At 50.9% G+C, this 17,491-nt stretch overlaps 1 protein-coding gene across 1 annotated transcript; it reads right to left on the bottom strand.

Moving 5' to 3' along the window:
• Positions 1–8,823: 8,823 nt before the first annotated feature.
• Positions 8,824–9,993, bottom strand: GPR84 (G protein-coupled receptor 84; the record flags this gene model as incomplete). Its single annotated transcript, XM_080706282.1, has 1 exon — positions 8,824–9,993. One exon carries the CDS (start codon positions 9,991–9,993, stop codon positions 8,824–8,826), a length of 1,170 nt encoding a protein of 389 aa, XP_080562408.1.
• Between the last annotated feature and the right edge of the window lie 7,498 nt (positions 9,994–17,491).

Here is a 17,491-nt window from a genome sequence, read left to right as displayed (position 1 = left end):
GGGGTCCAAGATGGGCATAATGATGATTCCCGCAATATTGTTCTCCCTTTTTTTTTTAGCAGCCTTTCCTGGCAGCATCCCCTACACAAACCCCCCACGCCCTGGTATTGGTGATGCTCCAGGGACCATTCCGCAGGTACTGCCACATCTCAGGGCTCCTGGCTGTCTCACTCCAGAATGTAGGCCTGCTGGAATGTCTGGGAGCCACAGACTCAAGAGGCCCAAACCCCGCCGCTGCCCACCAGCTGCTCCTGTCCATTTTCTCCTCCACCCTCTTCCTATCCCCTCTCCTCCACACCGACCCCTCCCCCAGCCTCTGACCCCCAGCCCGCCTGGGGCCTAGGTCAGAGGGGAGACAAAGACAGGATTTATCACCAGTGTAGAGAACCAGCCAGAGACCTGGGCTGAGGGCAGAGGCTGACCCCCTGCGGAGGGAGGGCTGAGAGGGAGCAGGGGACCCAGGCTGGGCGCCTGTGGCTCTGCTCTTGCTGCGCCAGCCTTGCTCTCTCCCTTGTCTCAAGACTCCGAAAACAAGAGGAATGACCCTGACATGACTTTCGGTCTCTGAAGGAAACTTGGGAGGAGGGAAGAGACAAGATCCATGTCTTATCCTCCCCACCCCCGTTTGGTCCTAGAGATTGAACCCAGGGATATTCTACCTCTCACCTATACCCCCAGCCCTAATTTTTATTCTTTTATTTTTTTGTGGGTCTGGGGGTGAAACCCAGGGGTATTCGACCTCTGAGCTACACGCCCTGGCCTATTTTTTTATTCTTTATTTTGAAACAGGGTCTCTCTCACTAAGTTCCAGAGGGCCTCACTAAGTAGCTGAGGCTGTCCGCGAACCGTGATCCTCTGGTCTGTCTCCTGAATGCTGGGATTACAAGCATGCACCACCACGTCTGGCTGTATTCTTTATTTTGAAACAGGGTTTCACTGAGTTGCAAAAGGTCTCACTAAGTATCTGAGGCTGTCCTTGAACCACAATCCTTCTGTCTCAGCCTCCCAAATGCTGGGATTACAAGTGTGCATCACCACGTCCAGCTCCTTTTTTATTTCTTATTTTGAAACAAGGTCTTGCTAAATTGCTATGGCTAGCCTCAAACCTGTGATCCTCCTGTCTCAGACACTCAAATACTAGGAATCCAGGCATATACCAACAGCTGAGATCCAAGTCTTACTCTCTTATGGACGAAGAGAATCTGGAAACCGGAGACAATCAAGCACCAACTGTTTCCAGGACTAGGAAGGAATTCAGGTATAACGTTGACTTTGCGGGGGTGGGGTTACTGAGGATGAACCCAGAAGTATTCTATCTCTGAGCTACACCTCCAGCCCTATTATTTATTCATTATTTTAAAACAGGGTCTTACTGAGTTGCAAAGGGCCTCACTAAGTAGCTCAGGCTGGCTGTGAACAGTGATCCTCCTGTCTCAGCCTCCCAGATACTGGGATTACAAGTTTACAAGCCTGTGCCACCACACCTGGCTCTAACAAGACTTTTTAAGAGTAGGCCAAGATTGCCAATAGAGAGATAAATAAGGGTCCTGAAAGATGAGAGACACAATCCTACTTGAAAGTGAAGAGAAGAAATAGAACTGACCAAGGATTACTAGCTTCAGGTCCTCTACAAAGCCTTCCCTCCCTGCTGAGAAGTATGTGAGCAGCCAGACCCTGACTTTACAGTAAGTACAGGATCAGCCTGAAATTGTCTCCACTCAGCAGATGGGTGTGCTCTGGAGAGGGATCCTGTGATCCAGGAGCTTCCGAGAAGCCAGGTCATATATCTTCAGCAAAGCTTTGCTGGTTGCCCTTGGAGGCCACCACCAGCCCCTCCAGAATCTCAGCACCGCAGAGGCCTCCACAAACCGGACACAAGTGGCTCCTGCCTTCACCCTACCGGCCTGGGAGAAGGATGCTGGAGATACCGCCACACAAGAAGAGAGTAAGCCGGGCATGGTGGCGCACGCTTGTAATCCCAGCATTCGGGAGGCTGAGACCAGAGGATTGCGGTTCGCGGACAGCCTCAGCTACTTAGTGAGGCCCTCTGCAACTCAGTGAGACCTGATTTCAAAATAAAGAATAAAAAATAGGGCAGGGCGTGTAGCTTGGAGGTCGAATGCCCCTGGGTTCCACCCCCAGACCCGCAAAAAAAAAAAAAAAAAAAAAAAAGAGAGAGTGGAAGAGAAACGGAGGCAATTGGGAGCCTCCCACCGACAGTCACCCCAGCCCCGACAGTCACCCCAGCCCCAACAGTCACCCCAGCCCCGACAGTCACCCCAGCCCCGTCACCCATTCCTACGGGGGGGGGGGGGAGTCAAGGAAAACTTGCAGTCTGCTCACACTCCTCTGCAGGCCGAAACCATTCTTTCAATTTTTTATGAAAAGCCAAAAGTTGAAAATTTTAGTGGGAAGGGGTCATGGTTAGGAGGACAGAGTGAGACTAGCCAAAATATGGGGGGGGGGGGCTGGGTAAGGAAGAAACAGGAAAAGGGAGAAGAGAGCCACTCTTCCTTGCTCCCCCTCCCCCAGTTGAGGAGGCAGATTTACAGCCATGGTTTGGGTGGGGGGAGCATAAGGAAGACAGATCTGCAGCTCTGCCCTCTGAGTGTCTGGGTACTTAGCTTTAACTCCCCCATTAGCATCAATCCCCATCTTGCTGCCCATCCGTCTTCTGACATCAGCTCCTTCCCCTCTCTGTAGCCCAGGCTTTCTGACCCTAAGTGGCTCTTAAAGGGCCAGTCTCGGCCATCTCTCCCCCCGACACACACACTAGGGCTCCAGGCAGCAGTGTGGTGTAGCAGGGGCTTTGTGACCAGCCTTGCTAAGGCCAGAGTAGATGGAGGGCAGAGTGGGGGCAGGGCGACTCTTTCCCCAGCTCTCCCCAGACTTCCCTTTTATCATGGACCCCCATCTTTATGTGCTGCCTCCCCAGGCCCAAGGCAAGGGCCCTCACTGGGCTGGGGTCACAGACACTTGGCTCTCGGAGCTGAGGGCTGGGGAAGATCCACAGGCAGGTCCTTCCTCCCTCCCTCATTTCCTGGAGGCCCAAGGCTAGGGGTGTCAAGAACTCCTGCCTGTTTTTAATTATCAGCCAGCAGTGGGGGTGGACAGGTTCGGGCCTGACACTCCTGGGACGTGTCCTGTGCCTGCATTCCTGGCCTCCTTTCCCAGGGATCTAGGCTCTGGTCTGAGGTGGGTGGGTGGGAGATTTAAAATCTTCTCCCTGTGAAGGAAGTGACAGGCCAGAGAAATCTGCCTCTAAATTTCCTGGCTCCCCCCACTCCAGCAATGGAGCTTGTGAGGGGGGGAGTCACAGGCCTCTCCCCATCTTCTGCAGAAATGCTGTAACTGCCCTCCAGGGACTCTAAGAATGCCAGGACACTTGCAAAGTTCCTTCCCTCTCTGTCCTCAGGCCTTTCTGCTGCAAAGCTCTGCAGGTCTTGCAGAGGAGAGGCAAGCCCCTTCCAGATATCTAAAACCCATTCCCCAGGACTGCGCCTTCTCTGGGTCAGGATGAGAGGGAATGGGTGGGTGGCTGGGGCAATGGGAAAGTAGCCTTGTTAAAAATAGGGGTCCCAGCTGCACCCCCACGGGCCTCTTATTTACCACTTTCTAAGCCTCACTCTAAAAGAAGCATAAATAGTCCAAATCCTGAAGGCCAATCCTGAATTCGTAAATTTAACTGGGGAGAGGTGAGGTTTAGTGGCCCGGGAGCCTCCTGGGCCTGGAGGAAGCAGAGCATCTTGGGGCAGAAGCCAGCAGGTGTGGGAGCCCTGCCTCTCAACACTTCCTCTGCAGATTAGTCTTTTTCCACTAAGCCCCCAAAACAAAACCGGACTTTAGTCTGGTCTTAGCTCTCTATCCCACCTCCCTCCCTCCCTAGACGTCCTTTCCCACTTCGCTCCCCCCCCCCCGCCCCCCTCTGGCGCCTTTGCCTCTGGGAGCCTTTCCCCTTTGGAGCCACTGTCTGAAAAGGGAGTTTCTGTCTCTGCCTCAGCCTGTACCTTGAGGTTTGATAAGTCCCCTCGGTGCCCACTGCCCCCGCCATGGCCCCTTCTCTTTACCCTGGCCGTCCTCCTCCTCGGACCACCTTCCCCGTTCTCTCTCTGACTTCCTTCTCCCCTAGCCTTCCTTTCGGGCTCCCTGTTTGCCTCCTCAGTTTCCCCTTCCTCTGCAGTCGGTGAACTCGCTTCCTCTCGGGTCCTCTCTCCTACCTACCCCCATGGCAGCCCTCAGGCCCGCTGCTCCGCTTCGCTCCCACACCATACCCCAGGTTCCCCTCCCAGAGGACGGAGAGGGTGGAGGGGCAGAGGAACCGGTAGAGGGAGCGCAATTGCTCAGGGGCGGGAGAGCGGGGAGGGGGAGAGGCGCGGGGACGCGGCGGCAGGGGAGGGGCGTCTCGCTCCCAGCTGCGCCCCCCTCTCCGCAGCCACCGAGCCATAAATCAGGACCGAGGCGATTTAGCCAATGGTAGAGAGACTCGTAAATCGGCCTGTCAAGTTCAGCCAATGGGAGGCGGCGTTAAATCAAGTGCTGTCAGCGCTTGGCCAATGAAAGGCCCTGGGCTGACCATAAATCTGCCCGTAAGAGACAGCGCGAGAGAGAGAGGGTGCGGGCGAGCGAGGGCCGCGGGGGCGGGGGCGCGAGCTCGCGAGAGCGGAGGCAGCGCGGGCGCGCGCGCGCGCGGAGGCGGCCTGCCGCGGGGACGCGCAGACCCGGCGAGACAAAGAGCGCCGGGCTGGGCGGGAGGCCGCGGTGCAGACAGACGCACGCACTGCCGCAGACACGCGCGAGCCGCGCGCCGCCAGGCCTGGTGCAGAGACGCGCGCTGCGGGCACACCCGCAGGAGGGAGGACGCCGGGAGAAAGCCTTGCTTTTCTTCTGCTTTCCTCCTTTCTGCCCTTGTCGAAATTAGGGGTGCGGGTGGGTGTGTGGGGCCACGGAGAAAGGCTCTCTTTCTTGCTGAAGTCTTCTGCGGTCTCAGACACCAGGCTTTCCTTCTGTATGCCCTGAGACTTTTTTTTTTCTCCTAAAAATGTCACTTGAGCAATCTCTTCCCCAGCGACTGATAATTGGGAAGTCCTTTCTGCGGTCTAACTTCAGCCCCTACTGCTGCTCCTTTTTGACTTTGGGAAAGGTTTTGAATCGCCTTTAAGGATTATGAGAAGGATTATTATCCAGCCCTTCACAGAGGTCAACTTTCCAGCTGTTAAAAAGTCCGAGTAGGAAAGACTCCTCTGGTTACTTGGTTCTAGTTTTAGCAAGGCAGCTATCCTATAGTAGCCCTGTGTGCTAGTAACTGTTGGACTGCCCTCAATTCGTGATCATCCACATCCCAGTAATTTGACCTTGGACAGATCAGCCTATTTATGCTCAGTTTTCTCATTCGTAAAATAGAGATTATAAACTGAGTGCGATGGTGCACGCTTGTAATCCCAGTACTTGGGAGGCTGAGACAGGTCTCTGCAATTTACCGAGGTCCTCTGCAATTTAGACCCCGTTTCAAAATAAAAATTAAAAGAGTGGCTAGGGGTATGGCTTGGAGGTAGAATGTTGAGTCCAATTCCCAGTATCATGCACATGAAAAAGATTATAATAGATACTTCATAGGGATTTTGTGAGAATTCCATGCAACAACACATTTGCAGGATTTAGAGCTACAACTGGGCTCCTGGGAAGAACACCCCCCCACACACACACCCATAAAGATCAGGAAACCTGAGGCCCAGACCCAGGATCAGCTCAGGTTCACCAGCTTGTTTTGGGAGAGCCTGGGCTCCTCCTGGGTCCCCCACTCCGGCAGGCAGTGATGCTCTTGTCAGTCTTCCATTTCACCTGTCTGGACCCTCTTCAGTGACCCCTGCCTGGCTGGCTCTTTAATTTTTTTTTTTTTTTTATAGTACTGGAGAATGAACCCAGGGGCGTACTACTCCGAGCTACACCCCCAGCCCTATTTTTTAGTCTTTTTTTTTTCCTTCAGTACTGGGGATGGAACCCAGGGACAGCATGCTACCTCCGAGCTACACCCTCAGTTCTATTTCTTTTTTCTTTCCTTTCTTTTTCTTTCTTTTCTTTCTTTCCTTTTTTTTTTTTTTTTTTTTTTGTGGGTCTGGGGATGGAACTCAGGGGCATTTGACCTCCGAGCTACACCCCCTGTCCTATTATTTATTCTTTATTTTGAAACAGGGTCTCACTGAGTTGCGGGCGGCCTCAGTAAGTAGCTGAGGCTGTCCACGAACCGTGATCCTCTGGTCTCAGTCTCCTGAATGCTGGGATTACAAGCGTGCGCCACCATGCCCCGCTCCACACCTGGCAGTTCTAATTAATCTTTTTATTTTTGAAACAGGGTCTTACTGAGTTGCGAAGGGCCTTGCTAAGTACCTGAGGCTCTCTGCATCCTCCTGTCTCAGCCTCCCAAATGCTGGGAGTACAAACATGAGCCACCATGCTGCCCCCCCCCCCCGCGCCTTTTTTTGCCATACTGCTGGTGAAACCCGGGGCATTCTACCTCTGAGCCACACCCCCAGCCCTATTTGTTTTCCTTTATTTTGAAACAGGGTCTCACTGAATTTCAAAGGGCTTGTCCACAAACCGAGATTCTCTTGTTTTAGTCTCCCAAAAACCTGGGATTACAAGTGTCCACCAGCTCGCCTGGCTTTATTTTTTTTATTTTTATTTTTTTAACATTTTGAAACAGGGTCTCACTAGCTTGATGAGGGTCTCACTACTTGCTGATGCTGTCCTCCAACTTGCAATCCTTTGGTCTCAGGCTCCCAGTACAGCAATTCCAGGCGGATGCCTCCACGCCCTTGGGAGGAAGCCTCACACCCAGACACATGTTCCAGATCAGGAGGCGGCATCCCTGGCCCTGCCGGTGTGTGGCCTGCCAGGGCGTCCATCTGTGCACCCTGACGGTGGTTCTGTCTGCCTTGTTGGAATTTCTGCAAACTTTGCTTTGTTCTCTCAAACCATGGACTTGGGGGCAGGAAGGAGACAGACAGCATGCGGCCCCAGCCTTTGTGCCAGCATGACTCCTGCCACCACAGAGCCCACCCCGTACCACCATCGATAATAAATATCTCAGAAACATAAAGGTCTTGCTCTTTCCCTTTCTTCCTGAGTGTTGGGGAAAGGGAGAGTGCAGATCCCTGGTCTCCAGCCGCTGGTCGCGGGTCCCTGGGCTCCCAGTACTGCCGTATTTCTCCCTAAACCGGGAAGCCAGAGAGGAAACGCAGGGAACCAACGCCACCTGGTGGCCTCAAGCGCTTTCCGTCTGTTAAAGAGCGTACCCACCCCAAAAGGATGTTGCCCAAGGAGGAGGAAATGGCAAGGGCTCGGAGCCCTCCCTGTGTGCGTGGGGGCAAGGGGTACTGAAGATTGAACCCAGGAGTGTTCTACATCCAGCCAATATTATTTTTGTATTTATTTGTGATACTGGTGATTGAATCCAGGAGCAGCTTATTACCTCTAAGTTAACCCCACCCCTGCCCCACGCTATTTTCTTTTTTTTTTTTTTTTTTGCGGGTTTGGGGTTGGAACCCAGAGGCATTTGGCCTTCAAGCTACATCCCCTGCCCCCCCCCTTTTTTTTTTAATTCTGAAACAGGGTCTCACTAAGTTGCAGAGAACCTCACTAAGTAGCTGAGGCTGTCTGTGAACCGCGATCCTCCAGGCTCAGCCTCCCGAATGCTGGTATTACAAGCGTGGGCCACCATGCCCGGGTAACTATTTTATTTTTTTATTTTGAAATATAGTCTCACATAGCCGGGCATGGTGGCGCACGCTTGTAATCCCAGCATTCGGGAGGCTGAGACCTGGAGGATCACGGTTCGTGAACAGCCTCAGCTACCTAGTGAGGCCCTCTGCAACTCAGTGAGACCCGGTTTCAAAATAAAGAATAAAAAATAGTGCAGGGGGTGTAGCTCGGAGGTCGAATGCCCCTGGGTTCCATCCCCAGACCCGAAAAAAAAAAAAAAAAGAAAGAAAAAAAAAAAGAAAGAAAGATAGTCTCACTAAGTTTCTGAGGGACCTCACTAACTTGCTGAGGCTGGCCTCAAACCTGTGATCCTCTTGTCTCAGCGCCCTAGGTACTGGGATTACAGGCATATGCCACCAAGCCCAGCTCCCTGAGCTCTCTTAACAAAAGCCTTGTTCTGTTTTCATCAGCCAGGATAATAAGAGCAAGGCCTGGAGCCAGGTGAATTATCCCCAAAGAGTGAGACCCCGCTAGGGCAGCTGGAACCCTGTCTGTCTTTGCCCTGGCTAAGATCAGATCATTTCCCCAGGGCAAGGACACCTCCAGGAGTCACCCCTCTGCACAGGGCCAGGCAGTGGGGGGAGGTGTGAGGGGAGGCTGGATTCACTGGAGTGGATAGCAAAGCTGGATTATCCAACATTTTTAAGCTAAAAAAAACCTGTTTGCAGGGAAAGGGGATTCTAGTAGGGGTGGGGGCTATTCTGAGAACTTAAGCAAAAAGGTAGGCTAATCCTCTTCAACCACCTCACCTGTTTTATAACCTGGAGCTCCTTTAGCTGAAGGCTGTGTCCCCGGCCCCCATTCCCTACCCTGCTCTGACAAAGGTCCCCAAATCCTCAGCTCTTAGGTTCCAGCTCCAACCCCCTGGCTTATTCGTTCTTCCCCAGAGGCTACACCTGAGCATTAAAAGCAGTAATTCATTTATTAATAATTAATAGGGCTCCTCGGGCGGCCTGGGCGGAGACGCTGGTGGAGGGATGGAGAGCTTGGTCTGGAGGATGGCGTTGTCGTCCCGCTTCTCCGCTGGCCACTTTAGCTCCCGAGAAAACTATCCTGGGCCGGGTTCTAACGGAGCCGACGGAAGCTCTGGGGCCCCCGTTTTAGGAGGGAGGCGTAGGCCTGGCGGAACTGGCGGTTCATGGCCGCGTAGAGCACCGGGTTGATGCAGCCGTTGAGCCAGGTGAGGTTGGCGGCCAGCATGTGCACCACCCGCGGAGCCCGCACCCTGGCGTCCAAGATGTTGAGCAGCAGGAACGGGATGTAGCTCAGGGCGAAGCAGAGGAACACTGCGAAACACATCCGCGTCACCTTCCCGAACTCCGACGGAGAGTCCGGGGCTCTGCGGGCCCCTTTCGCTGGCTGGGCCTTGGCAGCCGCCTGCGGGGCCGCCTGGCTGCGGCCCAGGTCCCCCACTCCCGATGAGCTCCCTTCCAGGGTCTGGGTGGTGGCAGCACTGGCCGGCTCGGATGAAACCCCCTCGCTGGGCCCTCTCGATGCCAGCCCGCTGTCCAGCTCCTGGAAGCGACCGGGCAGGGCGTCCTCCGTCCCGGCCACGTGGTCCGAGCGGACGCTGGCCTGCTGCAGCCGGTACCGGTCCAGCGCCCGCGCAGCCCGCCTCACCTGCCGGTGGATGAGGCAGTAAAAGACGCCCACGCTGCTCAGCCCCAGCACAAAGTAGATGCCCAGGAGGATGGTGGTGTAAGGGCGGCCTCTCATGCGGTCAAAGCTGCAGGTGCAGACCACAGGTACCAAGGTATAAACGGACCAGAGTGGGGCGAAGCTGGCCACGCCCACCACCCAGGTGCCCACCAGCGCCAGCGCTATCCCCCGGGCACTGAAAACCTGGGGAAAGAGGTTAGGGTGAGCAATGAGGATGTAGCGCCCCAGGGCGATGAGGCAGAGGGTGAGGATGGACACCGAGTTGGAAGCAAAAAGGAGGAGTCCGAACGCCCGGCAGAAGGTGGCGCCGCTGCGCCAGTGCAGGTGGAGGTAGGTGTCCACGGAGAAGGGCTGCAGCAGCGTGCAGTAGAGCAGGTCGGCCAGGGTGAGGTTGGCGATGAGCAGGTTGAAGCGCGTCCGAAGCTTGGGCTGGATGGCCAGGGCCAGCAGGGTGAGTACGTTGCCCACGGTGCCCGTCGCAGCCACCACCACCCCCCAGCTCACTGCAAAGTAGCGATAACCCACCACAGACTCGTGGTAGCAGGAGAAGTTGGTGTCTATGGAGGTGTTCCACATGATGGAGGCTGGGGGGAGAGGAAGAGGGGCTCGCTTGCACCTCTGCAACAGCTCTGGGCCCCTGGCCAACTGGGCTGCTGCTGGAGCCCACCTGGGCTCACCCTCCTTCCGCCTCTCCAGACCTCCCTGGTACTCCCAACCCTCTCTTTAGGCTCTCTTAGTCCTTTCCGGTTCTCAGAGTTTTCCCAGCCAGGCATGGCGGTGCATGTCTGTAATCCCAGTACCTGGAAGGCTGAGACAGGAGGATTACAGGTTCGAGGCCAGCCTTAGCAACTTAGTGAGGCCTTGTTTAAAAAATATATATGTAGGCCGGGCGTGGTGGCACACGCTTGTAATCCCAGCATTCAGGAGGCTGAGACCGGAGGATGGCAGTTTGCGGACAGCCTCAGCTACTTAGTGAGGGCCCTCTGCAACTTAGTGAGACCCTGTTTCAAAATAAATAATTAAAAAATAAGGCAGGGGTGTAGCTTGGAGGTCCAATGCTCCTGGGTTCCATCCCCAGATCTGGAATATATATATATATATATATATATATATATATATATATATATATATAGTATTATATATATGACTTTTTTGTGGAACTGGGGATGAAACCAAGGGGCACTCTACCTCCGAGCTATACCCCCCTATTTTTATTCTTTTTTTTTGAAACAGGGTCTCACTGAGTTGCAAAGGGCTTCACTAAGTAGCTGAGACTGTTTATGAACAGGGATCCTCCAGTCTCAGCCTCCCGAATGTTGGGATTATAAGTGTGTGCCACCATGCCCGGCTTAAATATTAATATTAAATATATGTATATAATATATGTGTATATATTATATATATATATATATTTTTTTTTCAGTACTAGGGATGGAACCTAGGGGCATTCTACCTCCAAGCTGTACCCTCAGCCCTATTTTTTTATTCTTTATTTTGAAACAGGCCTCACTAAGTTGCAGAAGGCCTCACTAAATTGCTGAGGCTGTTCTCAAACCATGATCCTCCTGTCTCAGCCCCTCAAATGCTGAGATCACAAGCATGTGCCACCACGCCTGGCTCTCCAAATTAAAAAAAAAAATAGGGTGAGAATGTAGCCAGAGGTAGAAGGCCCCTTGGTTTCATCCCCAGTGCCACTAAATAAATCCATAAACAATAAAATAATATAGGAGAGAGTTGGAGTGTAACCCAGAGGTAGAATGCCCCTGGGCACAATCCTAGTAACTCTCCCTCCACACACACACACAAAGATTTTCCCAATTTCTTATCACAATATTTCTTACCTAAATATGTCTTTTCGTGTGTTTGTGTGGTACTAAGGATTGAACCTAGAGGCATTCTACCTTTGAGCTACACCCCCAGCTTGATTTTATTTCTTATTTGGAAACAGTGTCTTTCTAGGTTGATGAGAGTCTCACTACTTGCTGAGGCTGTCCTTGAACCTGCAGTCCTCCTGTCTCAGCCTCCCAAGTACTGGGTTTACAGGCGTGTGCCGCCACACATGGCTCTTATTCTTTATTTTGAAATAGGGTCCCATTAAGTTGCAGAGGCTCGCCACCCTCCTGTCTCAGCCTCCCAAGTAGTGGGATTCAAACGTGGGGCCCACACCCTGCCACTCCAAGCATCCTTATTCTGTCCCTGTTCCCAAAGACCACCCAATAGTCCCTTTTTGTGTTCATGGTGCTGCTATCGTTTCTCCTGCTCCCCTCTCATTATTCACACGCACAGACAGGCCTCTGTGTCTTCTATTTGTCACCACCTAGAAGATGGGGAGTCCAAGATGGTAAAAGTATACTCACTGCAGAAGCACTCACCTGAGTTGAGTCTGTCAGCCTTCGAGTCTCTCTCCACTGGAAGAAGTCCCACTGCCCTCGCAGGCAGCGCTTTCCAGTGGGTGCTCAGGCTTCCAGTAGAAGGCAGCCTGCTCTCCTGTCTCCTATTATACTGGGCTAAAAGAATAAGAAACTCCCCAGTTACCCAACCTCAGCCACTTCCTTCCCCACCTCCGGTCGGACTAATTGTGCTTTGGCTAGTGAAATATGGGCTTCTCTGTTGAAACTCCCCTTGACTTACTCCAGAGTTGTCGCACTCTGTCCTTTCTCCTTCCTGAGACCCAAGTTCTGTTTCCTTCCCCTCTGTTCCTGGCTGGGCATCTAGAAGGTCATTGCTGAGAATTGCTGGGACATGGAGACCACATGGGGTCATCTGGGCTATTTCTCAAGGGATCAAAAAAGAAGACCAGGTTCTAGCAGCAACCCTGAACCCCCAGAAGTCTTGGGCTTGTTTTGGGGTGATGTTGCCCCTCTTCTCACTGCAGGGCCTGGAGATGGTTCAAGTCGGTGAGTCCCTGGCACATCTGAGAAATGAAGTTGGATTAAAAATAAAGAAAAGGTGGGTAACACCCACTGAGAAATGGGGTTGGAAAAAAAGATGGGGAATGGCAGGTATGGTGGTGCAAGCCTGTAATCCCAGTACTTAGGAAACTGAGATAGGAGGATCGCAAGTTCAAGACCAGCCTTGGCAATTTAGGTAAGGCCCTCAGCAGTTTAGTGGTACTTTTTAAATTTTATTTATTTATTTATTTTTGCAGGCCTGGGGATGGAACCCAGGGGCATTCGACTTTTAAACTACACCTCCTGCCGGGCGTGGTGGCGCACGCTTGTAATCCCCGCGCTTGGGAGGCGGAGACAGGAGGATCGCGCAGGTTCGAAGCCAGCTGCGCGCGCTGGCTTAGGAGACCCTGTTTCTAAATAAAAATATAAAAATAGGTCTGGGAGTGTAGCCCAGAGGTAGAAGGGCTTCCAGGAACCCCAGTACCACCAAAATAAATAAATAAATAAATAAAAATAAACTACACCTCCTGCCCTATTTTTTTTTATTCTTTATTTTGAAACAGGGTCTCACTGAGTTGCAAAGAGCCTAAGTAGCTGAGGCTGTCCGTGAACCGTGATCCTCCGGTCTCAGCCTCCTCAAATGCTGGGATTACAAGCGTGCGCCACCACGCCGAGCTGGTACTCTGTTTTAAAACAAAAGATAAAGCCGGGCATCGCACGCTTGTAATCCCCGTAATCCCCGCGCTTGGGAAGCTGAGACAGGAGGATTGCGCAGGTTCGAAGCCAGCCATGCTGGCTTAAGAGACCCTGTTTCAAAAAAAAAAAAAAAAGTATAAAATAGGTCTGGGAGTGTAGCACAGAGGTGGAAGGGCTTCCAGGAACCCCGGTACCAAAAAAAAAAAAAAAAAAAAAAAAGATAAAAAGAAAAGATGTGGGGTAAAGCTTGGAGGTAGAATATCCCTGTGTTCAATACCCAGTACCACAATAAATAAATAATATAAAGGGCTGGGGATGTAGCTCAGAGGTAAAATGCCCCTGGGTCCCGTCACTAGTACAAAAAAAAAAAAAAAAAAAAGTGAGCAACGAGGCCTCCAGGATTCTGGCAATATTTCCCACAGCGCGGGGATTACAAACTGCACCACCACGCCCGGTGTTATTTTATTTTTTTATTTTTAAACAGGGTCTCAGTAAATTAAACAGGGTCTTGCTAAATTACTGAAACTGGCCTCAAATTGAACCTGCGATCTTTCTGTCTAAACCTCCCAAATTCTGGGATTATGGGTGGACACCACCATGATGAGATTGTGTGTGTTTGAGACAGAGTCCTTTGTAATTCTCCCGCCTAAGGGTCAAGAGTAGCTGGAAGTACAGGTATGCTACTGTACAGACATATCATTACAGGTGTTCCTGTAATGGGATTACAGGTGTTCCCCACCGTGGCTGAGTATACCTGGATGTTTTCTCCATTTTACAACTATTACAGTTTGGACTGGGGGGTGTTAGTTCAGTGGCTACATAAAATGTAACTTTTCTGGGGAGTGCTGGATATCAAACCCAGAACCGCACAAATGCCAGGCAAGCACTGTACTGCTAAGCCACATTCCCAGCCTTACATTTTATTTTACTTTATTTTATTTTATTTTGGTACTAAGGACGGAACCCAGGGCCATTCTACCTCTGAGCGATACCTCCAGCCCTATTTTTTATTTTGAAACAGGGTCTCACTGGGTTGCAAAGGGACTCACTAAGAAGTATCTGAGGCTGTCCTCGAATCGCGATCCTCCTGTCTCAGCTTCCCAAATGCTGGGATTACAAGCGTGCGCCACCACAACCAGCCCAAATTTTATTTTAAATGGTTATGTAAGTACCTGTGTACCTTCCTCAGTTTTTTGACCCTTCATCAGCACAGTTTACACTTCATCTTAGCCAAGGCCAAGAAGTGATCAGCACAGTTTAAATATATATTATTGCCAGGCGTGGTGGTGCACCTTGTAATCCCCGCACTTGGAGGCGGAGACAGGAAGATTGCGCTGGTTCGAAGCCAACCACGCTGGCTTAGGAGACCCTGTTTCCAAAAATAAAAAAAAAGCATAAAATAGGTCTGGGAGTGTAGCCCGGAGGCAGAAGGGCTTCCAGGAACCCCAGTACCCCCATATATATATATATGCATACATACATATATAAGCTGGGTGTGGTGGTGCACGCATGCTTGTAATCCCTGTGCTTGGGAGGCGGAGACAGGAGGATCAAGCAGGTTCAAAGCCAGCCGCACTGGCATAAGAGACCCTGTTTCCAAAAATAAAATAGGTCTGGGAGTGTAGCCCGGAGGTAGGAGGGCTTCCAGGAACCCCAGTACCACCAAAAAAAAAATTATATATATATTATTAGGCAGATGGAACATGCTTGTAATCCTAGCACTTGGGAGGCTGAGACAGGAGGATCACAGGTTTGAGGACAGCCTCAGCAACTTAGGCCCTCTGCAATTTAGTGAGGCCTCAGCTACTTAGTGAGGCCCTGTTTCAAAATAAAGAATAAAAAATAGAGGCCGGTGTGGTGGCGCACGCTTGTAATCCCTGCTCTTGGGAGGCAAAGACAGGAGGATCGCGCTAGTTCGAAGCCAGCCTCAGCAAATTAGTGAGTCCCTGTTTCTTTTTTTGTTTTCTTTTTTTGGTGGTGCTGGGATTTTTTTTTTTTTTTTTCTTTCAGGTTTGGGGATGGAAGCCAGGAACATTCAACCTCCGAGCTACACCCCCTGCCCTGTTTTTTTTATTTATTTTGAAACAGGGTCTCATTAAGTTGTGGAGGGCCTCACTAAGTAGCTGAGGCTGTCCGTGAACTGTGATCCTCCTGTCTCAGTCTCCCAAATGCTGGGATTACAAGTGTGCGCCACCATACCTGGCTTTGCTGGGGATATTTTTGTGTGTGTGTGTGGCACTGGGGGTGGAACCCAGAGGCTTTCTACCTCCGGGCTATACTCCCAGACCTATTTTATACTTTATTTGGAAACAGGGTCTCACTAAGTTGCTGAGAGCCTCACTAAGTAGCTGAGGCTGGCTTCAAACCTGTGCGATCCTCCTGTCTCAGCCTCCCAAGCGCGGGGATTACAAACTTGAGCCACCATGCCTGGCTGCTGGGGATTTTTGAGACCAGGGGTGCTTTACCTCTGAGCAAAATCTCAGCCCCTATTTCTTTCTTTCTTTCTTTTTCCTTTCCCTTCCTTCCTTTTTTCCTTCCTTCCTTCCTTCCTTCCTTCCTTCCTTCCTTCCTTCCTTTTTTTTTGTGAGTGTGTGTGTGGTACTGGGATGGAACCCCAGGGCCTTCTGCCTCTGGGCTACACTCCCAAACCTATTTTATGCTTTATTTGGAAGCAGGATCTCACTAAGTTGCTGAGAGCCTCACTAAGTGGCTGAGACTGGCTTTCGAACCTGCACGATTGTCGTCTCTCAGCCTCCCAACTACTGGAATTACAAGTGTGTCACCACGCTTGGCCTCAGCCCCCATTTTATTATTATTTTATTTTATTTTATATTGCCGTATTGGGGGTGGAACCTAGGGACATTCTACCTCCGAGCTTACATCCCCTGCCCTATTTTTTTATTCTTTATTTTGAAACAGGGTCTTACTGAGTTGCAGAGGGCCTCACTAAGTAGCTGAGGCTGTTCGTGAACTGCGATACCCTGGTCTCAGCCTCTTGATTATTTTTAATTTTGAAACAGAGTCTTACTAGGTTGCTGACTGTCTCACTAAGTTGCTGAGACTGGTTTTATTTCTTTTTTTTTTTTTTTTTTTTTGGGTGGTACAGGGGGTGGAACCCAGAGGCTTTCTACCTCCAGACTATACTCCCAGACCTTTTGTATATTTTATTTGGAAACAAGGTCTCACTAAGTTGCTGAGAGCCTCACTAAGTAGCTGAGGCTGGCTTCGAACCCATGCGATCCTCCTGTCTCAGCCTCCCAAGTGTGAGGATTACAAGCATGCGCCACTACGCCCGGCTTCTGGTTTTATTTCTTTTTTATTATTATTATTTTTTTTGTGGTACTGGTGATGGAGCCCAGCTGTACCCCAGCCCTATTTTTTATTCCTTCTGTCTCAGCTTCACGAATGCTGAGATTCCAAGCGGGTGCCACCATGTCCAGCTCTGAGACTGGTTTTATTTATTTATCTATTTATTTATTTAATTTATTATTATTATTATTATTATTATTATTATTATTAATTTTTTTTGCGGGGCTGGGGATGGAATCCAGGGGCATTCAACCTCCGAGATACACCTCCTGTCCTATTTTTTATTCTTTATTTTGAAACCGGGTCTCACTGAGTTGCAGAGGGCCTCACTAAGTAGCTGAGGCTGTCCGCGAACCGCGATCCTCCAGTCTCAGCCTCCCGAATGCTGGGATTACAAGCGTGCACCACCACGCTCAGCTTCTGAAACTGGTTTTAAACCTGTGATCCTTCTGTCTTAGACTCCCAAGTACTGGGATTACAGACATGTGCCACCATGCCCAGCCCATTTCAAAGTAAAAAATAAAATAGGGCTGGGAGTTTGGCTCAGAGGTAGAATGCCCTTGGGCTCAATCTCCAGTACCACATAAGAAAATAAAAGTGAGGTGTGTGTGTGTGTGTGTGTGTGTGTGTGTGTGTGTGTGTGAGAGAGAGAGAGAGAGAGAGAGAGAGAGAGAGAGAGAGAGAGAATGAAGAAGAAGAAGAAGAGAAGAGAGAGAGAAACAGAGAGATACATAGATAGATACTGGGGATTGAACCCAAGGATGTTCCACTTCCAAACTACATTCCCACAGCCGGGCATGGTGGCGCACGCTTGTAATCCCCACGCTTGGGAGGCTGAGACAGAAGGATCGCATGGGTTCGAAGCCAGCCTCAGCTACTTAGTGAGGCTCTCAGCAACTTAGTGAGACCCTGTTTCCAAATGAAATATATAATAGGTCGGGCGTGTACTCCAGAGGTAGAGGACCCTGGGTTCCATCCCAGGACAAAACAAACAATCAAACAACAAACAAACAAACAAACTACATCCCCAACCGAATTTTATTTTTATTTATTTTTATTTTTAGTGGTACTGGAGTTCCTGGAAACCCTTCTACCTCTGGGCTACACTCCCAGACCTATTTTTTTATATTTTTGAAACAGGGTCTCTTACGCCAGCGCGGCTGGCTTCGAACCTGTGC

Source organism: Muscardinus avellanarius (genome assembly GCF_963383645.1).
Source record: "Muscardinus avellanarius genome assembly, chromosome: 11".
Classification (NCBI taxonomy): domain Eukaryota; kingdom Metazoa; phylum Chordata; class Mammalia; order Rodentia; family Gliridae; genus Muscardinus; species Muscardinus avellanarius.
The sequence above is the reverse complement of the archived record's forward strand: the minus strand, read 5'-3'. Positions and strand labels throughout refer to the sequence as shown.